Below are 27940 nucleotides of genomic sequence, written 5' to 3' on the forward strand. Positions count from 1 at the left end.
CTCCAAACAAGGATTAGCAGCATGGAGGGTTTCCCTTGGGTGATTTGTAGAACTGAGGGTTTCCCTTGGGGTTGTTCTCCAGCCTCACCCCTGCCCCACCACAGCATCACAGGGATTCACCCTCACCGCTCAGTCATTTCTGTGCTGCTTGGGGAGTTTGACTATGGAAAAACCTCAGAGAAATGGACAGGTCACAAGCAGCCGGTCAGCGCAAAATGGGACACAGAGAAATAAACGTGCAGAGGGGCAGCGCTGACTGTAAGGTGTCCAGCGAGGAGGCCAACCTCTGATTCTCCTCCAGAAGCTTCTGGATTCGGCTGGCAATGCCCTGCTCCGTTTGTTTCAGCTGCTCCAGCAGCTTCAGGTGCTCTCCCTCCAGGTTGCGCTGATGCTTCGTCAGACCTTTCTCCAGCCTCACCTGCTCCTGTGGCAAGGGGAAAAGGGAAACTAGCCGAAGGGAGAAGTGACAACTCTGATGAGCTGTGCCCACAGCCCGTGCAAATCACTGAGGATGGTATTTTATTACAAGGAGCTGAAAGTTTCCAAGAGGGTGGACAAGGAGCCTATCCAGAGCTTACATGGACACTGATGGCATCACGTGAAAGCCAGAGACACCAGAGAGAGCAGAGACATGCTAGATCACCTCTAGGCCAGCATGAGGGGCCAGCACAGGACTGTCCCTGCAGACCCTGAAAGGCCCTCTGGAGAATCAAAAGGAGAGGAGAAACTGAGAATAAAAATGACAGAGAGCTGAGAGAAGAGCCCTGTGAGTGCTGCCTCTGGGGGGTCCGTCAGCATGGGTGGGGCCCACATGTCGATACATGAAATGCCTGTTCTGAAAGGGAGCAGGTGGGCAAGGGTCAAGTCTGTCCAGAGCAGAACAGATGGACAGTACAGATCAAATGTACTCCTCAGCCACAGGCCAGGTGCCAGAGCCTTGGGCCCCAGCTGATATACCTTCTTCACAGTCTGCAGAATCTCCTCCTTCTGACTGCTGCTCTGCTGAAGAAGCTGAGCATGCTCCCTCTGCCCCATGTCCAGGCGACGCTCGAACTCCAGCTTCTCCAGCATCTTCTCTTCCTGGCAGAGGAGTGAGAAGCAGAGTGAGGGTTGGGATCGGCAGCCTGCAGGCTATTCCACTATTCAAACCAAGACCCAGGCTGATGAAAACAGCGTCAGGGCAATGAGATCCCAACGTATGTCCAGGCTAAACCAGCCAGGGAGCTGGAGAGCTCTAGAAAAATCCAGCGATTCCTACACAGGAATACAAACAGCATCAAGAGGAAACTGCTGTTCCAGCTGCCTTGCTACCGACATTTCAGCATGGTCAGAAAGTCATTTCACTCAGTGAGCTCACCCTCTCCCCCAGCCCCACAACACGCTGTACGGAAGAGAGAGATGCAGCACGGTACTGTTAGCCTCTGGAAGGCTAGGGAAATCCCCAGGAGCTTCAGAACGCCAGCAGAGAAGGCTGTCAGCAACAGAATGAGCCAGTCAGAAAGCCTGAGCTGAGGGAGGGGGACTAACAGAGTGAGTGACTAACAGAGGTCGGCAGTGCTGATGCAGAACATTCATGGCGTCGGCCTAGCAGCGAGGACAGGTAGAGGTTAGAGAGGGGGGCAGAAAATAAAGTGAGATTTCACTGGGAAAAATGCAGCCAGTCATTGCATAGGGGGAAAGAATCCCAGAGCCAGAGGCGCAATGAGAGGTGGAAGCCAGATGAGCAGTAATGTCAGTTCTGGGGTGACAACTGACAGCAAATCAGCACTCTGGTTGCAGAAAAGATCACTGACATTTTAGCTGCATGTGCAAAGGAGTGGAGCAGCAACAAGGGCTCTCGTTATGACTGCAGGTCTGGCTTGGAGATGCACTGGAAAAGCTATATGGTAGGAGGGAGAGGGTCAGGAACAGCAGCTGCTGTGGGGCAGTACTGAGATACCTCGGCAGAATGGGGCCCAGGGCTGGAGTAGCAGGGGGCTGCAGGTCAGGACGCGGGTGCTCTGGCACAGCTGTGTGTGGATACGTTCACACACAGTGTCTGGATCTAGCCAGGCACTTAAACTCCTGAAGTTAGAGAGTAGAAAAGAAGTGATGAAAGGGTTGGGATGGCTCCAGAAAGCATAAGCACTAGAAGCAGCCCTGCTTCCTCCACAAGGAGATGGACACATGCTTAACCTGAACTGGGACTTCTCACGCAAATATATGCCACAGCTGCCAAAACAAACTGATCTGAAAGGAAAACAACTAGTGCGTGTCAGGCAATTCCTGCCTTCAGAGTCAGATGTGGAGCACGTGTTCTGATGCCTCTCTCACTCAGAGAGCAGGGGGTTGCAAAGCTCCGAGTTTCAAGGCATTCAGTGCTGGTTTGCTCAACTGGACAGAAAGAGAAACGAACACACTCAGAACTCCCAGAAAAGGCCTCTGCAGGGACTCTTCCTTACCTTCCTCTTCTCATAATCCAAGAATTTGTTCTGAAAAGTAAATTAAATCATTAGGAGAGAGGTATTTAATCAGGGGAACCACATTCTCTAGGTAATGTTAGGCCACTCTGTTCCCTCTTCCTCGACTGAGGCTATGTCTACACCAGGGGTCGGCAACCTACGGCACCTTTGGCACGCGAGCCAATTTTTCATGGCACGCAGGACGGGCTGAGCTGCTCAGCCCGCTGCGGCTCTGGGGTTCCCACTGCTGGTCCCTTGCCAGCCAGGGTCCCACTCAGCACTCGCTGCTGGCCTGAGGGAAGGAACCCCAGGCTGGCAGTGGGCTGAGACACCAGCTGGCAAGGAGCTGATGGTGGAAACCACAGAGTGGCAGTGGGCTGAGCTGCTGAGCCTGCCACCGCTCTGGGAATTCCACAACTGGCTCCTGCCAGCTGGGGTCCGGCCAATGGTCCCACTCAGCCCAGCTGCTGGCCTGGGGGATGGAACCCCAGGCTGGCAGCGGGCTAAGCCCCAGCTGGCATGAGCCAGTGGTGGAAACTCCAGAGTGGCAGCGGGCTGAACTGCTCAGCTCACCCTGGCTCCGGGGTTCCCATTGCTGGCCCCTTGCCAACCAGGGTCCCGTCCCCCCCTAGCCCCACTCAGCACCCGCTGCTGGCTTGAAGGAAGAAACCCCCAGGCTAGAGGCGGGCTGAGACCCAGCTGGCAAGGAGCCAGCAGCCGAAACCCCAGAGCAGAGGCGGGCTGAGCTGCTCAGCCAGCCCTGGTTCTGGGGTTTCCGCAGCTGGCTCCTGCCAGCTGGGGTCCTGCAGCCGGTCCCACTCAGCCCAGCTGCTGGCCTGGGGGAAGGAACCCCAGGCTGGCAGTGGGCTGAGACCCCAGCTGGCAGGAGCCGGTGGTGGAAACCCCAGAGCTCTGGTGGTCAGCCCCCCGCTGCTCTGGGGTTCTGGCTGCTGGCCCTTTGCCAGCAGGGGTCTCCTCAGCCCCACTCATCTTGCTTCCAGTTGGAGTTCCAGCGCAGGCCCCCTGCCAGACAGGGTCCAGGCTTCCAGCCCTGCTCAGCCCTACCAGCGCCAGCTCCACTGACCTTCTGCCAACCAGTTATCAACTTATAACTCAGAAGCCTGTTTGCAGCTTAAAGTATCTAAATAGGTGCCACCAGACATTGGAAAACTCAGCAAGGAAAAGCAAGGGCAAGGATCACATTAAACTAATAAGATCTGAATTTTAATTTAATTTTAAATAAAGCTTCTGAAACAGTTTGAAAACCTTGTTTACTTTACATATAACAGTAGTTTGGTTATATATTATAGACTTAAAGAGAGACCTTCTAAAAAATGTTCAAATGTATTACCAGCACTTGAAGCCTTAAATTAGAGTGTATACATGAAGACTCGGCACACCGCTGCTGAAAGGTTGCCGATCCCTGGTCTACACTACCACTTAATCAGTATAACTAATGTCACTCAGGGGTGTGAATACTCTCCCCCTAAATGGCATAAGTTATACCAATGTAAGCACCGGTATGGACAGCGCTATATTGGCAGGAAAGCTTCTCCCACCAACACAGCTACTGTCGCTTGCTGGAGGTGGTTTAATTAGAGAGGGGCTATCCTGGAGATTTTACAGCGGCACCACTATAAGCTCTCTAGTGTAGACATGGCCTAAGGCCATGTCTACACTTGTTAGGTTGACATAGCTATAGTGTTTCACACTTGGCAACTCTGTAGCTATACCAACCTAACTCCTGGGATAGATGCAGCTAGGTTGATGGCAGAATGCTTCTGTTCACCTAGCTACTGCTGCTCGGGGGTGTGGATTACCTACAGACAGAAAAACCCTTCGTCGCTATAGGAGGAAGCAGCATAGCTGCTGCTGTAGCACAGACATGGCCTGACAATCTGTTAAATCTGATTAAAGAGGAAATGGTTCGACCCACAGTCACTGTTCTGAGAGCGCGCTGCCCCTGCCCAGCCACATTTCGGACAAGTGCCCATCCCAGCCAGGTGCCACTGAGATTCAGAAGCTGGTGGAAAGCAGCATGCTCTGGGGCCACTGAAGATTCAGGGCCAAGCCTGTAAGGCAGGGGAAGGCGGCACACAAGCTGATTTTCAGTGGCACTCACAATGCCTGGGTCCTGGCTCTGCATTTTAATTTAATTTTAAATGAAGCTTCTTAAAACATTTTAAAAACCTTATTTACTTTACATACAACAATAATTTAGTTATATATTAAAGACTTATAGAAAGAGACCTTCTAAAAAACATTAAAACGTATTACTGGCATGCAAAACCTTAAATTAGAGCAGGGGTCGGCAACCTTTCAGAAGTGGTGTGCCGAGTCTTCATTTATTCACTCTAATTTAAGGTTTCGCATGCCGATAATACATTTTAATGTTTTTTAGAAGGTCTCTCTCTATAAGTCTCTGTATTATATAACTAAACTAGTGTGGTATTGTAAAATAAACAAGGTTTTCAAAATGTTTAAGAAGCTTCATTTAAAATGAAATTAAAATGTTGATCTTACGCTGCCAGCCTGCTCAGCCCACTGCTGGTCTGGGGTTCTGTTCACCTAGGCCAGCAGTGGGCTGAGCGAGGCCTGCAGCCGGGACCCTGGCTCGCAAGGGTCCAGCAGCCAGAACCCCAGACCAACAGCAGGCTGTGCGCGGCCAGTGGCTGGGACCCCAGACCGGCAGCGGACTGAGCGGCTCAGCCCACTGCCAGTCAGAGGTTCCATCCACCAGTTCCTGCCAGCCGGGATCCCGGCTCCCAAATCCACTCACCCTGCTGCCGGTCTGGGGTCCCGGCCCTGCCTACATAAAGCGGGTACCTACCTTCTCCCTGGTTCTGGCCATTCTCTTCCTCTCTCTGCACTGAGCTGAGGGTGGGAGTGGACCGAGCACAGCGCTGGGGGTGAAGGGTCTGGCCAGGAGCTAGAATGAGGGAGGGGGCTCAGGGTTGGGGCAGGAGGTTCGGGTGTGGGGCACTTACCTGGGCAGCTCCCATTTGATGTGAGAGATGCAGGCGGGAATGTGGGGGGAGTGCAGGAGCTCCCGTTTGGTGCTCTGGGTGGGGGTGGGGATGTGGCAGGTGCATGGGGTGTGGGGGGAGCTGGGGATGCGGGGGGGGTGCAAGAGTCAGGGCAGAGGGCTGGGAGCAGAGGGCTGGAGTCAGGGCTGGGGGCTGGGTATGTGGGGGGGTGCAGGTGTCAGGGCAGTGCAGGGGCTGGGTATGAGTGGGGGTGCCAGAGTCAGGGCTAGGGTTGTGGGAGGGGGATCAAGGAGTCAAGAAGAGGGCTGGGTGTGTATGAGAGAGGTACAGGGCTCAGGGCAGGGGCCTGGGGTGTGTGCAGGGCTCAGGGCAGAGGGCGGTGTGTGTGTGGGGCGGGGGTCAGGGCTCAGGGGAGAGGGCTGGGTGACTGCCCCCCTACGAACTCCCAAACCCCCTGCTCCTTGTCCCCTGACTACCCCCTCCTGGGACCCGTGACGCCAACTGCCCCCTCAGGACCCCACCTCCTATCTAAGCCTCCCTCTTCCTTGTCCCCTGACTGGACCCTACCCCCTACCTGTCCTCTGACTGTCCCGAACCTTATCCACACCCGCACCCCCAGACAGATCCCTGGGACTTTCATGCCTATCCAACCACTCCACACCCCCTGACAGGACCCCCGGAACTCCCAACCCATCCAACCCCCCGCCTGCTCCCTGCCTGCCCCAACCCCTCTCCACACCCCTGCTATATGACAGGAACCCCCAGAACTCCCGATTCAGACAACCTCCCTAGCTCCATGTCCCCTAACCACCTTCTCCAGAGACCCCCCACTCTAACTGCCCCCCCCCCGAGACCCTCCTTGCTCCCGGTCCCCTGACTTCCCTGACCCCTATCCACCCCCCGCCCCCTGACAGACCCCGGGACTCCCATGCCCCATCCAACCCCCTCTGCTCTCTGACTGCTCCCTCCAGAGGCCCCCCGCCCCTAACCACCACTCCCTGACAGCCCCCACCCCTTATCCAACCCCCACAGCTCTGGACCCCTTAGCATGAGGCTCCACGCAGAGCCAGATACGCTGCCCCGCGGGAGCACACAGCCCCCCCCTCAGAGTGCTGCGCGCGCGGCGGCAGAGCTCCGGTTGAGCGGGGAGCATCTTTCCCTCCCCGCAGAGCCAAACACTGCCCGACGGGAGCGCACAGGGTGGCATGGCTCCAGGGGAGGGGAGAGCGTTTCTGCCTCCCCGCAGAGCCAAACACTGCCCTGTGGGAGCGCACAGGGCAGCATGGCTCCAGGAGAGGGGGAAGCATTTCTGCCTCCCCGCAGAGCCAAACGCTGCCCTGCGGGAGCGCGCAGCCCCGACCCCCAGAGCGCTACGCATACGGCAACAGGGTTCCAGAGGAGGGGAGGGGAGAAGGCAAGAGAGGGGCCGTCAGCTTGCTGTGCTCGGCCCAGTGCTCCGGCCCGGGAGGGCGGACCCCACGGCTTGCCGCGCTGGGAGAGGGGGGCCATTTGCCCACCCCGTGCGCACGGCTATGCTTCTGCTCCCTGCCCCCGCGGGGGGAGTGGAGAGCAGAGGAGAGTGGGCCACGCTGGGCAGGATTTTTAATGGCATGCTGGAGTCCCGGCAGGCCCCAGCGTGCCATTAAAAATCAGCTCGCGTGCCGTCTTCGGCATACATTCCATAGGTTGCCGACCCCTGCCCTAGGACAAGACTGCAATGTCAGGATTGCAGATGGGGGAAAATCCAAATACAAACAAATCTCTTCATTATTACAAAAAAATAAATGAATATGAGGCTTTTATAGCAGTAGATTTTCCATCTAAGCTCCCAGAGGGAGCCTGTAACTGAAAAGATATCTAGCCCTATCCTAATAGCTAAAGCTGGTCCAATGAAAAAGCTCTTCTCCACACAGCCCTGTACAGGGCTGACCCTGCATGCCCCATACTATGTCTAGAAATCTGGGTCCTCAGTTTGCAATACCATGGCCCATCTAAAGCCAATGCCAATTAGTTAACATGGAAGGGTTTGAGATATTAGAGACAGAAGCTGATGAGCCAGATTCTGCTCTCATGTAAATGTGTTGACCACAAGCAGTGATTCTGGATGTACATGGTAATAAACTGGGCCTAATTAGGCACGTTGGCCTCAAATGAGAAGCAAGCAGTGGGGCATGCTGGTTTGTATACAATACCCCAAATGAGGAAAGCGTTCAAATAAAACACAGTAGGGCTTATAGGAGAAGGATTCTCAACAGATTCTCCCAGCACACTTGCCATGTGGCATCAGTAGCTAATCAGTATCGAACTGAGACCTACAGAGGCTGACTCCACACTTCCTGAGTGGAGCTGCAGAACTTCCCATTCTAAAGCTTGAACTTCGAATGGGAAAGTGGCCTATATGGAGCCTTAATGCTTCCATTGATGCCCATTGCAGAAGACTCAGAATTTCCCAGTATTGCAATGCCAGGCCACACAGTGCATTACACTTTGCACGTCCCTCTAGCTATCCTGCCTCCTTGCTTTCAAGATGCTGACCTAAAATGAAGGTAGTGCAGGAAAATACTAACATGAATATGTATAATGTGCTCTGTGCAACTGGCTTCTAGTGTGCTTTGAACACCCTGAGCAGTAGGGCCGTGGTGATGGAGCTGTGTTCCAGGGCATCAGGGCTCCGCCACTGACTTACTCCATGACCCGAGTGACTCCGTTTAGCCAATGGATGTAAGGATGATGCTTCCATACCTCCCAAGGGTGAGAGTTCCTGAGGCTTGGCGAACTAAGGGCATGGAAATCAGCAGATGGAAGGTGCAGCAGAAGTGCAAAGTGCCAGTATTCTGCTCTGTATGTGGCTGAGATCCTCACCTGCCACTCGCTCTCTTTCTCCATGTATTTATGCACACACCTGTCGACACCATCCACTGATGTTTCTCCTCCATCACTTTCCAGCACCGGAAGAAGATACTGGGAGGGAGGGCAGTATTTGATTCCCGACTCTGGAAGACACCAGACACTAGGTAAATCACACAGAGCCACCCAGTTACACAACACGTGGGGCAGGGCTGGCCCAGGGAGACTCTGCTTCCAGTCACGGTCTCTCACTCCCCACCCTGGTAGAGTGCCTGAAGGAGCTCACTGATCCCTGGAGCCAGCCAGGAGCTGGCAATGGCAGGCTCTGAGGGGAGTGCTGCGGCTTTCTTCTCACCTAGGAAGATGGCGGCTGTGATGAATGGTCTCATGCACTGGGGGGAAGGAGCATTAGTGTCTCCTTCTCCTTAGGGACAAACAAGGCTACTCGGAGTCACCAGAGCCACTTCGACTGGGCTGCCTGGGGATCAGCCGAGGGGGAGATTGCGCTCAGTTGGAATTACCGTAATGTTACAGTTCTGACTCTCTCCCCGATTGCTCTTATCGCAGGCAGCTCAGCTGAAAGTCTAACTCCATTTAGCACCTCCCATATTGGCTATATAGCTTACACACACAAGCAGCACTTCCTCCCTTGCCCTCTTCTCACCTAGCAGGCTTAAGTGTTTCCGTTTTAATACCAGTCCCGTGTCCTTCTCCAAGGGCCTCCAAGCCCTTTGTGAAAGAAGCCTGCCATCCTCCCATGAGGAAGAGAAGTCACATTGTCCCCATTTTATGGATGAGAAACAGAAGATGCAGAGACCGTGGCTTGTCCATAGTCACACAGTCAGTGACGCAGCCTGGAATAGCTCTCCGGACTCCATGCACCTGGATCTCTCCTTGGCTCAGGACAGAGCACTACAGAGTCCTTGGGCAGGTGTAAAAAGGCAAAAGGGTTTTATCGGGATGTCGTCCCTTTCAGGAGGTGCAATACTGCAGCCATCTGATTCTGCAACTGCAGGCGAGTCATCAGTAGCAAGACCGAGCAGTCCTGCATCAGGCCCAGCTTCCCCCGGGAAGGCTCTGGCAGCCAGCTGTCTCTCAAGCAGTCTGCAGCCCCAGCCAGGCGCTTCTTTCAGAGTGAGAGCTGGAAGCCTGGTCTCTGTCCCAGTCAGCCCCCACTGAGCTGTGCTGTTCCCCTGGTAACCCTCCCTCCAAGACTGACACCTACTGCAGGTGGAGTGGGGCAGGGCTGACTGAGCCCACAGCAGCTCATTACCCTTTCCTGGAGAGTGTGGGGTCAACATCTGCCATCACACTCCCACTCTTATGCTTTAACCACAAGACCAACCTTGCCCCCTTTCAGAAATTGGTCATTAATTTCAAGAAGTCAGTGAGAAGTGAATACCCAGCCCTCAGGTCACACTCTGGCTGGCTGCCAGTGACGGCTTACATGCTGTAATGTATCTTCCACATGAGCTAAACACCAAATGTGAGCTCCCTTAGGTACCAAGTACAGCTCATGAAGTACCCATCCCCTTTGGAACATCACGTCTTCATAGACACAGTCCTGGAACTCAGGGCAAGACCTAACTGGCATTTAGCCGCAGGTACACTGTGCAGCAGACCCTCGACCTTTCACCCCCATCTACAGGCTTCTCCCCTTGCTTACCTTTGCACAGGAACTGCTGGACACACTCTGTGCCGGCACTGCAAACATCATATGGCGGGTAGGTCATGGATGAAGCATCCAGCATTAGAGTCTCCAAAACAAAGAGCACACAGAGCTCCAGCTTTCATTCACAATCTAACAACCCAGACAGAGTCCCGCTGGCTCAAAGCCAAGGGGTCAAAGCAGCAAAAAAGGACAGTTTCACCCTAGAGATTGAACTGCCAGACTTTCATTGCACCTCACTATAACTGAATGGCAGAATGTTTCTGCACTAGCAGGCATCACCTGCAGCCGGCATGATCTCACATACACTGTGCACAGAGGATGCCATTCTGTAGAGAAAAAATGGAATCATCTGCACAGGTAGGGTGTGTTCCAGCTCCGCTGCAACTGTGTTTGTCTCCAGGGACAAGTAACTGAGTCATCATATGCAGGGTCCTCTCACTGCCTCGTGGCCCCTTGCAGTTGCCTGGGTTGCGGGTGCCTAACACTGCCATGTGTGTGCAGGGGTTGCATACCTCCAGCGTGCGGATGTGAGCCAATGCCTGGGGCAATTTCTGCAGCAGATTCTCACTGACATCAAGGGTGCGCAAGCTGCGCAGGTCACCCAGGGTAGAAGGCAGCTCCTTCAGCTTATTACCTAGGGAGAAAAGGGATGCCAATTAGTCCACCCTCCAAATCAACCCTCCAGAGAATTCACTCCTCTGAATTGCAAGCCCCTCAGCTGCCAGCTAGTTTGGTATTTTCAATACACTGACTTGAGATTACACTAGTCTGTGAATAAAAAACACTTTGTCTCTACATTATGTACCATACATGAGGGGATCTCAGCACATTTTAAACACAGAGACCAATGTAGATGCCTCCCTCATAGTCAAGTTTGCTCACCAGCAATGCCACATAACATCCCTGGTGTCACTACAGCAGTTGCTTCCCTGGGAAGGTCACAGTGGGACATAGCCAGATGAGTGACCAGCCAGCCCCTTACAAAAGATATTGGGAGGATGGTCCCTGGCCTAAGAGGTTGACCAGCTACAACCCAGAACCCAAATGTACCAGGTTAATGACTCAGTGGATTGAGTGTGAGGGGCTTTGCGGAGAGGCAGGGTTTGACCTCAAAGCAGAGGAAAGGGATTCCAGGCTTAAGGAGCAACATGAAAGGAACAAACATGAACGTGGGAGAAAAACTCACAAAGGGAATTCAGGAGGCAGGAGGGAACAAGAAGGGAGCTGGAGGAAGGGGTGGAGCTGGTCAGTGCCTGCCAGGGGAAGTGGAGAACAGGGCACTGGAAGGGAGTGGAAGTCAACTGAGTGATTCCAAGAGGGGAAGTGCCCAGGGCTGAGCAGCTAGGAGAGAGGGATTTTGGCAGCAGTGTCCAGACTGGAGAGGAGCCAGATGGGATGCGGGGGACAGGGCAGTGAAAATGTCACCATAATGGTAAGAGCAGAGAGAGGCTGGGGCATAGACGCTGTGGATAGTCACAAATGACAAGACTTGCCAACAGCCATGATGGGGGCGAGGAGCCTAATGTGACAACGAGGACACATGGGGAACAGATGGGGAGGAAGACAGGAGCAGGCACAAATGCCCCCAGCCCCTGACAAAGGTATTAACATTTAAAGGGACAGTACACCTAGAAAAGTTAGCCTTTCCAAATAGCTAAACTGCTGTTCTTGGTCATTTGAGTGAAATCAGCCCTGTCAGCTACCTAGTTCAGAGTGAGAGCTAGTCTTTGGGCTTGCGGGACCTCTTGGTTCCAGACTGTTTATTAAACTACACAAACTGTACACACACTCTGGTATGGCTAATGCTTTGTTAGATGCCTTAGCTAGCCACAGCCAACTAGGACATCAGGGCCTATCCTGACAGCCCCAGCCTAAGGCTTACCAAATCAGCTATTTCTAAGCACTACAATGTCCTGGGCAGTTCGGCATGCACAGAACCTCCCTCCTTAGTCACACTAAGAGCTTATCAACACTACCCGCAGGATCTGCGAGCAGCGATTGATCCAGCAGGGGTCGATTTATTGCATCTAGTTTAGACTCAATAAGTTGACCGCTGAGCGCTCTCCCGTCGATGGTACTCCACCAGAACGAGAAGCACAAGTGGAGTTGACAGGAGAGCGCCAGCTGTCGACTTACCACAGTGCAGACACCACGGTAAGTAGATCTAAGTAAGTGGACTTCAGCTACGCTATTCACTTAGCTGAAGTTGCGTATCTTAGATCGACCCTGCACGGTAGTGTAGACAAGCTCTTACTGAGACATTGAGTCTGTGGATACATCTCTGCAAAGGGTGAGGGTCTCAGAGTCCAGGCTCCAGCCTGAGTGTGAACATCTGCACTGCTAGCTTTAGCCCTGCAGTATCAGCCTGGGTCAGTGGACCCAGGCGCTGAGACTTGCTGCCATGGGTTTTTTGCAGTGTAGATGTACCCTAACAGGCCACACACGGTGCTGGAACATCTTAACTCCACTGCAAAGACATGGGATGAGAGAGAAGGATACTGATTATTGGTCTGTGCATCTAAGAGGAAAGAGGCCAAGGTTTCAGCTGAACAGAGCAATTACCTAAGCTCTGACACCCTCCAGTCCAGTCCCTGCTGCACAGTGTTCCCTTTGTCAGAGTGTTCTCTGTGCTGCTCGGTAGGGACATTGGCCCATCATGGCCAAAGCAGAGATACAGGCCTGGCGAATCCAGGAGGATTATTTGGATGATGAGTTCTGGTGGGCCTACCTTAAAGCTTGGCTAGTGCAAATTATTTCCAGACAGCTACTTCTGCTTGTTACAACACCTGACTTACCCCTCTGCTGCTGTCCACCCCTCTCATTATCTTGCTGCTATACATAGTGTCAGAGCCAGATTTTCTGAGAGATTTCTATATTTATAGCCCCTCACTTCTCTTGTTGCCAGAAATTAGTCTCACAGCACAGAGTCTAGCTCTTCCCATCCCCCACAACACCACACCAAAAGCATTGTCACAACTAAACTAAAATGGGGATATTTCAATAGCCTACAGCAGATCTGCCAATCCTACTGCTTCCTGGTCCTTTCTACCAGCCTAGCAGAAAACTGATATGACCTAGCGCCTGGTTCAGAGCAGGGCGATTTCATAGGAGATCACAGAGCAAGAGGCGCACCAGTGTGTTTGAGAAACAACCTCAGCACTCAAATATTTGTCATCTTCTGTTTGCGTGACTTCTCCTATCATGTCCATCATCTGTATTCAGAGTCGCTACATACACTCCCAAAACATAGCACTTAGGAGAGAAAAGTTTTGTGCCTGAATATACACAAGGGAAATTTCCACACAAAAACTTTGTTAACAAAGGGGTGAGGTGTCAGTGGGCTTTGTACATTAGTAACAAGCCCACAAAATAGAGGAAATGACAGGTTAAGGTCGCATGTGATCTACGCCCCCCCCCCCGAGTCACTAGTACCCCACCCAGCATACAGAGCATTCCCACTCCCCTGCCCTCCAGTCCTCTTCCTCCGACCTAGCACCACTGGCATCTGCAGAGGCAAAGTCACCAGGCAGAAAGAGGCTACTTTGGTTCTCTGTATTTCCCTCCACAGATGCAGGCTGCCCTGCTCTCCTCCCCTCTATGCTTGGGAGATTCAAGGGATGTATTATCTAAACCAGGTGCCCAAAGTGCAGCCAGAGGGTGAAATATAGACTGGGGAGCTCTAAAATGCAGATGCCATTTGCTCTCTCCATATAACTACTGGTATGAGCAGGCACAGGACCATTATTTTTAATTGCTGGAGAGCTTGAACAAGCAACAGTTTCTGGTCATCTAATGAGGAAGATACAAGGACAAACAAGAACCATAGGTGTGAGAGTCCAATGTGGTTTTAAAATATGTAAATTACATGCAGATTAGGAGTTGGGAAGTTGTTATTGTTGCTCTCCTGGTAGCTAGCCTTAGAAAAGTTTGCCATACCTTTCACATTGAGTGTCTGGAGCTGGGTGAGGTCCCCTATAGACCGTGGAAGAGATTTTAAGAGATTCCTTTCAATGTTTAGGACCTAGGATATTAAGAGAGAGAAGATATTCAAGTGATTCATTCCATAAGCCTCAGAACCTCTGCTTGCTTATGCTTTGTCAGGGAGCCCACAAGCACAATGGGTTTAGGAACAACTGTTCGGGTAACAAAGCTCTTGGAAAGAGCCATTGGCCAATCACTCAGGGAGACTTGGGAGTCTGCAGCTGACCAGAATACAAGAGCATAGTTTTGGCTCAGCTGGGAAGAGCTGTTCTTGGAAGCTCCCACTGAGTCACTTTAAGAGGATTTGTCAATTTGCAGTCCCTAAGGCCATGTCTACATGGACAGCATTGCAGTAATGCAACCGTACTGATATAGCTGCGCCACTGCAGCACTTCTGATGAAGACATTCTATGCCGACAAGAGAGAGCTCTCTTGTTGGTATAATAAAACTACCCCCGCGAGCATCATAAGCTATATTGGTAAGAGAAGTTCTCTCGCTGACATAGTGCTGTGCAGACAAACACTTATGTTGGTGTAACTTATGTCACTCGGAGGCGTGTGAAATATTCACACCACGGAGCAACATACATTTTGCTGACCCACAGGCTTGAGTGTAGATATGGCCTAAGGGTCTGGCTTTGCTAGTAAGAGACCCTGCAGAGGTCTCTTTTCCCTTTGTTTGCACAGAAAAATAAGCCAGATATGATCATATGGGTGCTATATACTGACACACAGGCTGAGGACCCAGTAGTAACCCATGGCTGTCCCACCAGACTCCTCGGAGTTACTCTTGGGGGGAATTCTGTGCTAGCTGTTCTGGTGCCACAGCGGCCTCTGCTGGGCAAAGGCAAAACTGCCATACTTCTGGGACAGAAATGTATTTTTTGCTTAAAAAAAAAAAAATCAGCAGGACACATGACTTCTGCACATGCATAATAGAGCAGAATTCTCTGAGGAATATTAGGGTCAAGGATAGGGGTAGTCAATTTTTTTTTTTTGTCACCGTCTAAATTTCTTGGCCAGGGTATAATTTCTTGGCAAGGTCCAGACTCCAGAGAAACATTTTTCACACTACAAGTGCCCCTGTTCAACACATAACAATGCTGTGTAATACACCCAGCGCCTATATTGTTAGTGCACTGTATAACCTAAAAATAACCTCCAGGAAAGATGTAACAAATTAGATCTGAGACTTTGAGAAAGTACATAGATAAAATGTCAGATGCAAATATTAGCATTACATACTAGCAAATATTAGCATTTTCAGACAATTGTTTTAAGTTTGAATTTGTTTTGAGTTTACAAAGAGTATTAACATTGGTTTGTCAAATAAAATGTATTTCTTCCTGATCTGGACCATATTTCCCAGCCTCCATTGCTAGAGCACCACCTTCCCAACAGACGGGCAGAGCATCCAACCCAATCAGAGCATGCTGCTGGGGTCTCAGTTAGTTTGTTCACATAACGATCCAATCCTGCCCTACCCACGGAGACCATCTCCCTCCTCCACAATGCACAGCTTCCCATGGTCTATGGAACAGGGCTCCCAAAGTCACTGCTGAGGGCAGGTCTCTCACAGGTTGCACAGGACATGTGCCCCCTCCATCTTGGTAGTCCATCGATCCGATGATGACAAATCTGAGCAAATCATCTATTGTTGGTCTCATGATGTGCCCTCTGATGGTTAGACAAGCCAATTCGAGAGGTGCACATTTTGCTGCAGATGGTGCATGGGAAGTTCACAGTCAGTGGGTTGTGTGCTGCTGGTGCTCTGTGACATCGTTCACCTGCCTCTTGTAGATGCCGACAGCGGTCTTCCTCAAAGGTGATGCAGGTATTTCTGACTGTTGCATGCCACTGTGTTCTGTCGCTGGCGGTGTCCTCAAGGTCCCTGGGTTTGATACTGCTATACTGCAGATTGGCTTTGATACTGTCCTTGTAACATTTTCGTGGACTACCTATATGCTGGATGCCCTGGGAGAGCTCACCATAGAGAAGCTGGCAGGGGATTCTGTTGGCATCCATGCGGCTGACATGACTGGTCCAACGTAGCTGTGTATTATGTACAATACACACATACTTTAAGTCTTGTAATGCTCTTCCTCGTTTCTCAGGAGACAAGATCCCTGTGCTCCAGTGGGTTCTCATCGTGGAATGTCCAGTAACTTCCTAGAGCAATGCCCTCTGTGGCAAGAGCGCAGAGCAGGATGGGAGGACCAGTATCTTTCTCCAGTGGCAACAGGAGACCAGAGTTACAATAGGCACACTGGGATTGTCACTCCCAACACATTCATGGGTGGGGAGGGATAGCTCCATGGTTTGAGCATTGGCCTACTAAACCCAGGGTTGTGAGTTCAATCCTTGAGGGGGCCATTTAGGGATCTGGGGCAAAAATTGGGGATTGGTCCTGCTTTGAGCAGGGGGTTGGACTAGATGACCTCCTGAGGTCCCTTCCAACCCTGATATTCTATGATTCTCTATGAATAGGAGCTGCAGAACCTGAGTATTTCAGAAAGACAATAGGACTGGAAACTTCTGCTTCTGGCACATGCTTGGTGACCTGCTGTGACTGGTTTGCTAGCTGTTGCCCTAGCCTGAAGGCCAACTATAGCAGAGTGGTGTAAACTGGCACCAAGAAATGTGACGCACCTGTTATGCCCCATCCTGCCATTTTCACTGCGATTAGCTTGGCTCTTGGGGAAAGTCAAGTGAGTGATAAGGATCCAAGCTACTGACAGCTATCATTTAAAATACTAGTTAGCTATTTAATAGCAATACAAGTCAACCACGCTGCCCTAGAACAGATCCTAAAGCAGACACCCAGGACATAACCCACAAACCCTTTACCTGGAGATATGTCAGCTGGCCAATATCATCAGGAAGCGATGTCAGCTGGTTGTCATGGAGATCTAAAACCTAGGACAGGAGGAGAAGATTCCATCTCAACCAAGCTTGTGGTGAGGTGTCACATTGTAAGCACAGAAGGAGAGCAGTTACCTACCAGTGAAAGTCAGTCTGCCACTTTCAAAGGGCCCTAAGAACATAGGCATCCATTTCCTATTGACTTCCAATAGGAGCTGGGCATCTAACTCCTATCAGTGATCCATTGTTCTTCATGCCCAGCAAAGGAAGGACAAGAAGTAATGGGCTCAGGTTGGAGCAAGGGAGACTTAGGTTAGATATTAAGAAAAGCTTTCTAACTCTACAGATAGTTCAGCACTGGAACAGGTCACCAAAGGAGCTTGTGGGGATTCCCTGTCATTGGAGGCTTTTAAGAACAGGTTGGACCAAAAGCTGTGAGGGGTGGTCTACATTTATTTGGCCCTGCCTCAGTGCAAAGGGCTGGACTTGATGAACTCTCCCAATCCCATCCAGCCCTGCATTTCTATGACTCCAGGAAAAACCCAGCCTCTGCAAACAAATGGATTCTCGGTAGTGCCAATGATAGGAGCTCAACAGCCACCAGTTGGTAAAGACTTCCTGCCACTGCTTCCTGGGGATGAAACTGAAAGGGTAAGCTCAGTGAAGAAGGGCCTTTGCACTTTGCTGCCAGTCCCTAAAGGTGAGAATCATTTTGATGGTACAGGGCCGGCTCTAGGTTTTTTGCCACCCCAAACAAAAAAAATGTTGGCTGCCCCCCATCCCAACCCTGGGCTCTCCCCCCACCCCCCACAGCCCCTGCCACCCCAGCCCTGGGCTCCTCCCTTCCCCTGCCACCAGTGCCCCCCCACACCTCCCGCCACCCCAGCCTTGGGCTCTCCCCCGCCCCCACCTGCACCCTCCTTCCGCCGCAGCCCTGGGTCACTGGTAACTCGCTCCCAGGGCGGGTCATTCAGCAGGAATTTTGGATGTGCACAAAACACAGACAGGATTCGTTCCCATAATTGGAGGATATCTGGATGCATATTATAAGACTGTCCTCCGTAAATGAGGAAAAGTTGAGGTGCCTTTATTATTCTTTTGTTCCACTCTTTCTTTCTATGGGGAATTTGCCAATGCAATATCACTGTCTTCCTTTTAAACAAACAAAAAAATGGCAATGGCTGTTGAAAATAGCAATTCCAGTCCTAATAACCCCTGGGAAGCATTTCTTGCTCAATTTTATCCTACTTTTTCTACAGCAAGTTACAGTGGATCAGTATATTTGATTTGGGAGAAATGTAATAGCTGCCCAAATTGAGATTGAGCTGCACAGAGCCAGACACGCTGGTCTGAGTGGCACGGTAAGGAGCTGGGGGATTGGAGAAGGGGTAGGAGGTTCCAGGGGGGGCAGTCAAGGGACAGGGAGCAGGGGGGGTTGGATGGGGTGGAGGTACGGGGGGCAGTCAGGGGCAGGGAGAAGTGATGGGTCAGCAGTTCGGGGGGGGCAGTCAGGGAACAGGCAGCGGTTGGATAGGCATGGGAGTCCCAGGGGTTTGTCAGGGGACAGGTAGGGGGTGGGGTCCTAGGGGGGGATCTCAGGAGGGGGCAGTTGGGGACAAGGAGAAGAGAGGCTTAGATGGGGGGTGGGGTCCTGGGGGGGCAATCAGGGGACAAGGAGCAGCGACACTTAGATAGGGGGTGGGGTGCTGGGGGGCAGTTAGGGGCAGGGGTCCCGGGAGGCTGTGATCAGGGGACAGGGAGCAGGGGGTATTGGATGGGTTGGGGTTTCTGTGGGGGGCAGTCGGAGGGAGTAGATGGTGGCAGGGTGGGCCTATCCTCCCTCCCGTTTTTTGAATGTTAAAATATGGTATCCCTACCATTCACAGTGCAACTCTCCACTCACAGCACACTGCGGCATGAGGTCCCCCTCCTTCCTTTCCTATTGATAGCTGCCAAGGGAATGCTGGGAAATGTAGTTCTTTCCCTGCTCCAGGGCTGGCTCTATAGGCAGGGAGCTAACCAAGGAACTACAGCTCCCAGGGCCCTCTGTTGGTTCTCAGCTCTCATGCTGGATCCCTGCCGTCCCTGCAAATGGGCTGCCCCAAGCATGTGCTTGCTTTGCTGGTGCCTAGAGACGCCACTGGATGGGTAGAGGGCTTACTTGGTTCATTCTGCAGAACAGAGACACTGTTACAGGGTCACAGGTTACCTTCACAGTTATGAGATTCAGGAGACTGCAGGACTTTGGAACCAGAGATGTCAGATTATTTGTATGAACAATCAGCACCTGAAGAGAAAAATAATATTGGAATAACATCACAGGAGATATTACAGCCTGAACAACCACATCCCCATGGATATCATTCTGTATTCAATTATTTTATTTCTGTAAGGGGTTCAGACCTGATTAGATTAAATATTAAATAAAATATTTATTTGCATGAGTGGATCTAGCTGCCACAGGAGGCCAGAGTCAGATATCACAGCTGGATTTAACTGGGGTCTGGATAATTTTCTGATCAATAATACTTGAGGTCATGTAGGCTAAGACAGCAGGAGATTTGATTCATTCTAAGTTAACTCCTGTAGGGGCTCAGCAAGAATCCCTACACATAGTCTCCTGTGAAACAGAGACCCATTAGTGGTTCACTACTCTCTGACAGCAACTCCTATCAGGCTTGACAAACTCACTACACCTAACACACTGCTATCATAGTATTTGTCTGTAAAGAAGGTCATGTGATGTATTATATGAAAGCTTATAGCAGCAGTCCCCAAACAGAGGATCCCAAAGCGGTCCCCAAAGTGGCCAGGAACAGGGTCGTGGGTCAGGGGGAAGAATGTGGACAGGGGTAAAAGGGCCAAGGCTGGGGCTGCAGCCAGGGGTGAGCCTGGGGCTGGGAGCGGGGCCGCAGCCCAGCTGTTGTGGAGGTGCTGAGGATGGGGACTGGTGCAGGGCCGGGAGTGGAGCCACACTGAGGCTGGGGCCAGGGCCAGGGACACCTGGAGGCAGGAGCAAAGCAGAGCTGGGGGCTGGGAGGCGCTGGGTAGCATTCCCTCCCTGCCCCCATGGCAGCTGGCCTGGGCACCATGGCACTCCCGGATGTTCCTCCATGCCCCCATGGGGGGCACGCCCCACACTTTGGGGACCTCTGGCTTATGGTATACTGGTCATTGCAGGCGTTGTGAGATGTATATATGAGTGATAACTAAGAAGTTGTATGTATGTGCTACAAATGTGTTCAAACCACGTGACCAGGCAGGGCTGATGAACAAGTCTATCGCAGATACAGCAATGCTGGTTTACATCAGAGACCTTGTCAGGCAGATAAATCAAGCAATGCAAAAGCCAACACAATGGGAGCTGCATTTGCATGCAAGTCAACAGGAAAAGCCCGGCTGACGGGGAAGCAGGGAGTGTGAAATCAGCCTGGGAAAGCACCGGGATCAAAACAATGAGTTTTGGGGAAATATAAGGAGAAGCAAAAAGACATGTTGTTATCCATGTCCCTGGCAGAGGGGAGTGATTCGTGACAATTATGGATCCTGGTTTTGACTGAAAACCAGCAAGCTCTGCAGATAGACTTTAAGGGTGAGAAAACTGCTTTTGCCAAAGGACTGTAGCCTGCTAAAGTTGTGTTTAGTCTCTTAGAAGTGTGTTATATTTTTGTTTTTATTTTTAACCAATTCTGTTTCCATTACCTTTATGCAGCATCACTTAAATCTCTATCTTTGTTAATACATTTCTCTTGATTTTATCTTAAGTACATCTCAGTGCTGTAATACTAAGCAAAGTGTGAATCCTTAGTTGAATCCAACAGACTAGTGGGTGTGTGGAGTCCTTTTGGAGACAGCAAACTTGGTAATTTCTCTGAGTGTCCAGTGACAGGGGCTGGATACTGCAGGGAATGCCTTCAAGAGGGATTGGAGTGCACCTAAAGTTAACTGGCAAGGCAAAGCAAGGCTGGCAGCGCTTCTGAGATTGTTTGACTAAAGTGACAGGGAACTGACATCGTGTTTAGCACGAGCAAGTCTCTTTCTCACTGAGGCAAGGAAGTAACAAGATAACAGACTCCTGTGTGCCCCAAGAAAACATCACAACACTCTCTCTATATAGCATTGCAAAACTGGCCAAGTGCAGTAAGGACAGAGATTTCATCTTCCTCTGAAGCATCATCTAAATGCCCCTATACGCTACACAGGCACTTCCCATACTGTAATAACGCTTAGTATTTAGACTTCTCTTACCTTTTTTTGCAAAACTTTACATGTTGCAAAAGCGCCATAAGGAATCTGAAATCAAGCATAAAAATAGCTCAATATATCACAACGATACATTGCAACATGCCCTTACTTTTCTAAGCACTTCTAAAGTATCCATCCAGAGGACTGAACAATCCGCTTTCATTAAAAACCCAACTGATTCTAAGATTACTGGTCTCTGTCATTAGTCAATAGCTGGTCCCAGGACCCAGCACTTCACTGCACTGCTATGAACGTCAACCAGTGGTTCTGGGCAGCACAACAGGGACTTCAGGCTAACAGAGAACATGCTGCTAGGTCTCGGCAGCTGTCCAGGACTTGGGCGGCTTAACAGGCAGTGTGTAGATCCCTCAGAAGCCCAGGCACGTTCTAAATGAGTCACTATACAAATGGGGATCCCAGCATGTCTTTGTAACCCCCAGCACACACCCTGGCCAAATGGGAAAGGGGAGAGGATAGATGCCTTTACATATGTTGGCAACTGTACACAGGGGTAGTCAAAAACTGAGATCAGCACACACTTCTAGCCACTATCAAGCACCACGGCACATTTGGAACTGCTGATGCTTTGACCTGTCTTGTTCACATGAAGGTGAAACATCAGTTGGTTTGCGACTCACAGACCATCAGGGGGCCAGAATGTGAAGATGTGTCTCGCTAAAGGGTGTGGCAATTCTTCATTCACTATTACTGTCCTCGCTTTTCAACATCTGGGTTGTTCCAAGTTTGTGGGCAGCCTAGAAGAAGACAAAGCTAGGAGAGGGGCCTTGCTCTGCAGTTAGGGCTTTTCTCTCTTTCTAAAGCAGCGGCCTAGTTGTATTGGAACCACAGACTTTTACGTGTACAGGTAAATAAGCACAGGTTGCAAGATTCCTAGGTTGAGTACTAAAGGGATAAAGTTAAGAAAAGCAACCGTTATCCTTTCACAAATAAATTCCCTGACAATGAGATATATTAAGCCATGGATTCTTAACCTGGGATCACAATAAGATGTCGGGGGTCTTGATCACCCTTCTCTTCCCATATTGCTAGATGGGAGGGTGTTCCTAATATGGAAAAGGTGCAGAACTACTGTCTTAGGCCACAGAGAAGACTTCCCAGGAAAGAGGTAGAAGCCCCACACTTCAAGAGATGAACTAGACTGAACAAAAAGGGAACAATTCAGCACGGATAAAGTGATGACACAGATAAGTCAAGAGGTTCATCTCTATCTCTAGACCAGTGGTCTCCAACCTTTCTATGCCCAGATCACTTTTTGAATTTAAGGGCAACCCAGGATCTACCCACTGCTTCCATGAGGCCCCGCCCCTTCCCCAAAGTCCCACCCCACTCACTCCATTGGGACTGAGGGGTTCACAATGTAGGAGGGGACTCTGGGCTGAGCTTGGGGGATGGGTCTGGGGTGCAGGAAGGGGTGATGGGTTCAAGCTCTGGGAGGGATTTTGGGTGCAGAAGGGGGCTCCAGGTTGGGGCACAGTGTTGGGGTGCAGGAGTGGGTACGGGGTGCTGGCTCTGGGAGGGGGCTCAGGACTGGGGCTTGGGGTGCAGGAGGGGGTTCATGGTTCTGGCTCCGGGAGGGGGCTCAGGGCTGCAGGTTGGGGTGCGGCCTCCCGCTGGGCAGCACTTACCTCCAGCGGCTCCCAGTCGGCGGTGCAGCATGGCTGCCACTAAGGCAGGCTCCCTGCCTACCTCGGCCCCATGCCACTCCTGGAAAGCGCCAATATGCCCGTGGCCCCTGTGGGGAGGGAACGGGCAGCACGTGGCTCTGGGCACTGCCCCTCTCTGCAAGCACTGCCCCCGCAGCTCCCATTGGCCACAGCTCCCCATTCCCAGCCAATGGGAGCTGTGGCTGTGATGCTTATAGGCAGGAGCAGTGTGTGGAGGGAGACCCCCTGGCTGCTTCTGGAAGCGGCGTGGGTCCGGGACAGGCAGGGAGCCTGTCTTAGCGGCAGCCCTGCTGTGTAGCTGGAGATGATGATCAACTGGGAGATCCTCCAGGATCGACCAGTTGATCGCAATCGACCAATTGGTGACCACTGCTCTAGACTCATCAGAGTATAACGACTGAAGTTCAGTACTGGGAGGAAATGAGAGAACTGGACAGGTCCCCTCTCTCTGCAAATCACATACCTCGGAGAGTTCACATTTAGATATATCAAGAATGTCATCAGCACCAGCTTCTTTTGCCTACAGAGAGAGAAAGAGAGAGAGAAATGTGCTCCAGCTTTAGAATGCTTAGAGAGACAAGGGGCCTCTTGCTGCATGTTGGCTAAACTACCCTGCTGACATAGAAATTTAATCTTTGTTATGACCACCACAATCAAAGGCCAGTATTAGATGCAAAGTATATTCCATAGTTATACCCGCAGCCCTGCTCATGCAACCAAGAAACTAAATTCTACAATACAAACATTGTTTGTGCAGCAAAGTGAATTTCTGCATCAAGAGCAGAGACGTCACTTACTTGTGCAAGAAAATTTTAACAGCGAGCATATGAAAGTGTTTTAGTGACATAATTCCTGGTTCTCTAGGACTGGAGAGAAATAGATCATGCAATGAATGAGAGGGAGGCTCTACTACATAAAGGGACTATTGTAAAAATGACACCTCTTAGTCAACAGACTTACTCCCTTTGTGCACTGAGAATCAGATTCTGCTATCTATGGGAACAAAAGTAATTGCTGCTGCTTTCTATTCCTGCTCCAGGGCTAACTCCGCTGGTGAAAGGGGAGCTGGGATTCATTCCTTCTTGCGTAAAGCAGTTATTATGTTCCAGTGAGTAGCACTTGTGTAAACCTGTTGCTATCACTAAAGGCAATAATGAGGTTGCACCAGTGAGTGTAACTTGGCCTCCCGAACTTGTTATTATTAGTGATGCTCAGAGGATGGAAAGTGTCCAGCTTGACTTGGAGCCCAGACTGAGTCTGCAAGGCTGGCAGTTAGAAGACAAATCCTTTCACTTGGAGAATAAGCACAGTCACTATGGCAATAATCCTGGGACAACAAAAACCAGGCCCTACAGTGCTAGTTTTACAGACACTTTTCCAGAGCAGAGACACACTTTAGGCCTGACCTTGTGGGATGAAGTGGGACAGTTCTTAATGTTTCCTCTGAATACTGTGTGGGTGCCTCAGTTTCTGGCTGACACTGTCTCCTGATAACTAATGGCCCGGGACCTTCCCCCTGCAAGGGGATGCTAAAGGTGTGGGAGAACAAAGAGGTCAGGTGATCTCCTGGCCCAGGAAAGGAACTCAGTAGAGAAGGAGGAGCTGGAGGGGGTTTCAGTTTGGAGCTGGCTGGGGATGGGAAGCAAGGGCAGACGGAGTTGTCTGGTTCACTGGGTCCCAGAAATGGACCCAGCTGACGGGTTTGTTTTAGACCGTGTTCCTGTCATCTAATAAACCTCTATTTTACTGGCTGGCTAAGAGTCACATCTGACTGCGAAGTAGGGGTGCGTGCAGGACCCTCTGGTTTCCCCAGGACCCCGCCTGGGTGGACTCGCTGTGGGAGGCGCATGGAGGGGCATATGCTGAATGCTCCATGGTCAGACCCAGGAAGGTGAAGCCGTGTAAGCTTCTTGCCCTGAAGACAGTCTGCTCCAAAGGAGAGGAGGCTCCTCACAGTCCTGACTGGCTTTGTGGGGAGCAGTTCCAAAGCACCCCTCGGGGACTTCGTGACACTCTGCACCACTACAAGCAGTAGGAGTTTCACCACTCACTTCAAGGGGGAATGGATCAGGGTCTTCAAGTGCATAAGCACCTAGGCCCTGATGCAGGAGAATATTTAAGTACACGACTAACTTTAAGCTTGTGAATACTGACTCAAAAGCTCTATCGTGCTTATGCATCTTGCTGAACTGGGGCTCCTCAGACAAGTTTCAAGAAGCAAAAACTCAATTCCAAACACCGCCTAAGCTTTATCCATGAAGTTGGAAGTTTGAGTGAATTTTAGGGATGGTGGAGTAACAGACTGATAGCCCTGGAGACCAAAGCTCCCATTTATTTCCAGAACAGGTACAGTCCCAGCAACACAGGGCAAGCTGCCCCTTTACTGCCCCACCAATGTGCCAATCCTGACCTGGTGCGACCTTATCAGGGGTAAAAGGGTAGGTTCACTGTCCTTGGCCTCTCTGCTGAGATTGTCAATGAGGGGGCCAATAAGTAACCATTTTTGTGTATTTTGTGACAGGTACACCTGTCCCACTAGGAACCAGCCAAAGACCCCCTCCCCGCAAATTCATTTCACACAGTCTACTGAAATGAAGGCAGCTTACATGAACATAAAAGTGAAAGGGAGTTGTGAGGAGGAACCCAACAGAGGCTAACAATAACTACCAAGTCAGTTCAATTAGTTGATTGGACTCTGAACACATGAATCACTGTAATGTTCAGACACAAAGAAAACCATCATTTTCACTGGTCAGGCTTCTGGGGTTACCAGGAAGAATTAGAAGTAGCTGCAATTCTTCATAACACTCAGCATCCTCATCTCTGAGCTATTAAAAGATACAATGACCAGTTGGAAGAAGAGTTCTTCTAGTCCAGGGTTTCTCAAACAGGGGCCACCGCTTGTGTAGGGAAAGCCCCTGGCAGGCCGAGCCAGTGTGTTTACCTGCCCCATCCGCAGGTCCGGCTGATTGTGGCTTCCACTGGCCACGGATCGCTGCTCTGGACCAATGCAAGCTGCTGGAAGCGGCAGCCAGTAAGTCTCTGGGCCCATGCCGCTTCCAACAGCTCCCATTGGCCCGGAGCAGCGATCTGTGGCCAGGGGGAGCCGCGATCGGCCGGACCTGCGGGCGGAGCATATAAATACACCGGCCCTGCCCGCCAGGGGCTTTCCCTACACAAGCAGCGACCCCTGTTTGAAAAACTCTGTTCTAGTCCTCTGCAGCTTCTAAGATAAATTACATTTTGGGGGTCTAATAGTTTCCAAAGTAATGACTTCAGGGAGTAGCATCATTAATACCTACTTATTCATTCCTGTTTTCACCAGACAATTAGATGTAACTACTGTTATTAACCCAGGTAGTGAAACTGATGTCATGAAGATATGTGTTAGAAAATACAGGGGCCAAATTCAGCTTTAAATGAAGGTTTTAGTGCAGAGCAAGATAGCAGGAAGTGCTTAGAGAGGCAGAGCTTATGAATCATGCTAGTTTAAAATACGCACACTGGATGCAGACATCCAAAGCAACATTTGGCTAGCTAGTGTCTCTAAACAATTAAAATTATGAATAGGGAAAAAAGTCTAAAACCACTCATCTCTTCTCAGTTATCCCAGCTACACCTCATCCAGTGCATAAGGCCTTTCATCCTGAAGCACTTTGCTATCTGCTTAAATAGGAATCAATCTCCCGCTACTGAAAAGTGGCTACCTCTGGGGCAGAACATGGCACTCATCCTATGCCAGCACCACTCCACAACTACTTTTAGAAGTGGTGAAAAAACTACTTGGGGATTGTTTTAAGGAGGCAGAATATAAACCAGGGGACAGACCCTCAGCAGGTATAAAGCACTGTAGTTTCATTCACTTCAATGTCGCTATGACAACTTATACCAGTTGAGGATCTACTCCAGCTATCCTGGCCAAATCACAGTGCAGGTAAACACCTGGACTTTTATTCATTATTATTATTCGCACTGCAGTAGCACCTAGTAGTGAAAATGCCATAGGATCTGTAGTTACCAGTGGTTGGGAGTTCAGCTTAGCATCCTTATCCGAAAGAGAGATACAGAAAAGGGAAAAGCACCACTCCAAAGCTTACCAGGCACATTTGGTATTCAAGGCGCTTCCGGGCCTCCTCACTGGGTTTCCTTTTACGGAAGAACAGCAGCATCTTTAGCTTTTCACTCCAGACCCGTCTCAGTGGCAGAAAGTGATCAGTGTAAACAAAGGCAGAAGAGTCAGAGACTGTATGTAACAGGTGTTGACAGGGAGCCTAGGTTGAGGAATTGCACTCTAAGTAAAACGAAGAGAAAATCACCATCTCTGCATTGTCTTCGTTTAGGCCCTGATTCTGCCAGATGATCCCCATAAATCAATGGGACTCCATGCTGGCAGAAAGATTAGAGTGCCCAATTGGACGATTATTTTGCATCCAGGCAGTACCTGCCATTACAGTAGATTACTGTATGCTTTTAAACCCCACCTTTGCCTTGGGCTAATGTAATACTTTTCAGGCACATGCTTTTTAGACAGAAATACAGAATCCAAGTAGGATACTTCTCCAATTTTAATCACCTAATACTTTTGCTTAAAACATCTAGTAGTTTAAAGCCCATTTTCAGTTGGCAGACTTTTCAAAATATAATCACTTACACTCTAACCTACGTTAATACAAGTGCACCTAAACTTTGTCCATAAAATCAGAGTTAATTGTCACCGCATTAGTCATATGCAGTGGCATGGGCTGCAGAGATGAGAAATTCCAAACTGCAGTGCCCAGAGCACAAGCCTCTCAGCTCAAGCCTGAGTATTGATGCTGCAACCTCTAGTTTCTGCAGACAGTCTTGCCGTATTAAACACTAGGGTGGCCTTGTTACACTGGGACACATTTAGCCAATCCTGAATTAACCAGCAACTATGCAAACAATACCGCAGTCATGTAGTAACAATAGCAATAAGATGAGAGTGCTGTTAGCACACCAAGACCATTCCTATTCTCAGAAATGAGGCGTGCATGAACTAAGATGCCCTGGGGGTTACTACTGTTTGGAGATAATGTACCAAAAACCTCAAAGAGCTTTGGGATACAGGGTTGCAGAGTAACTGAATGGTTCTCTCTCAGATGAGCTGTGACTGGGACTATGTATTACAATCTGCTATACATGTATATGGCAGATACAGTCCCATCAGAGGGAGCATCACAGCACTAGACATTATTAAGA

General features: G+C 50.5%; 1 protein-coding gene across 6 annotated transcripts in view; it reads right to left on the reverse strand.

The window, feature by feature from the left end:
- The window catches only part of LRSAM1 (leucine rich repeat and sterile alpha motif containing 1), a 51531-nt gene that overhangs the window by 19504 nt on the left and 4087 nt on the right, over positions 1-27940 (reverse strand). For 5 of the 6 annotated variants that reach the window (XM_030535090.1, XM_030535091.1, XM_030535092.1 and 2 more), the window contains exons 2-13: positions 26818-26991; positions 23184-23240; positions 21039-21083; positions 19000-19077; positions 16776-16844; positions 13884-13968; positions 10460-10581; positions 9942-10032; positions 8291-8421; positions 2442-2471; positions 958-1080; positions 285-424 (exon numbers count right to left, since the gene is read on the reverse strand). In XM_030535090.1, the coding sequence (XP_030390950.1) occupies positions 285-424; positions 958-1080; positions 2442-2471; positions 8291-8421; positions 9942-10032; positions 10460-10581; positions 13884-13968; positions 16776-16844; positions 19000-19077; positions 21039-21083; positions 23184-23240; positions 26818-26889 (1043 nt within the window). In that variant the 5' untranslated portion in view covers positions 26890-26991. Of the gene's footprint in view, positions 1-284; positions 425-957; positions 1081-2441; positions 2472-8290; positions 8422-9941; positions 10033-10459; positions 10582-13883; positions 13969-16775; positions 16845-18999; positions 19078-21038; positions 21084-23183; positions 23241-26817; positions 27012-27940 lie in introns of all 6 variants that reach the window. The other variant, XM_030535089.1, reaches the window with a different exon arrangement.

Source organism: Gopherus evgoodei, chromosome 16, assembly GCF_007399415.2.
Source record: "Gopherus evgoodei ecotype Sinaloan lineage chromosome 16, rGopEvg1_v1.p, whole genome shotgun sequence".
NCBI classification, from domain to species: domain Eukaryota; kingdom Metazoa; phylum Chordata; order Testudines; family Testudinidae; genus Gopherus; species Gopherus evgoodei.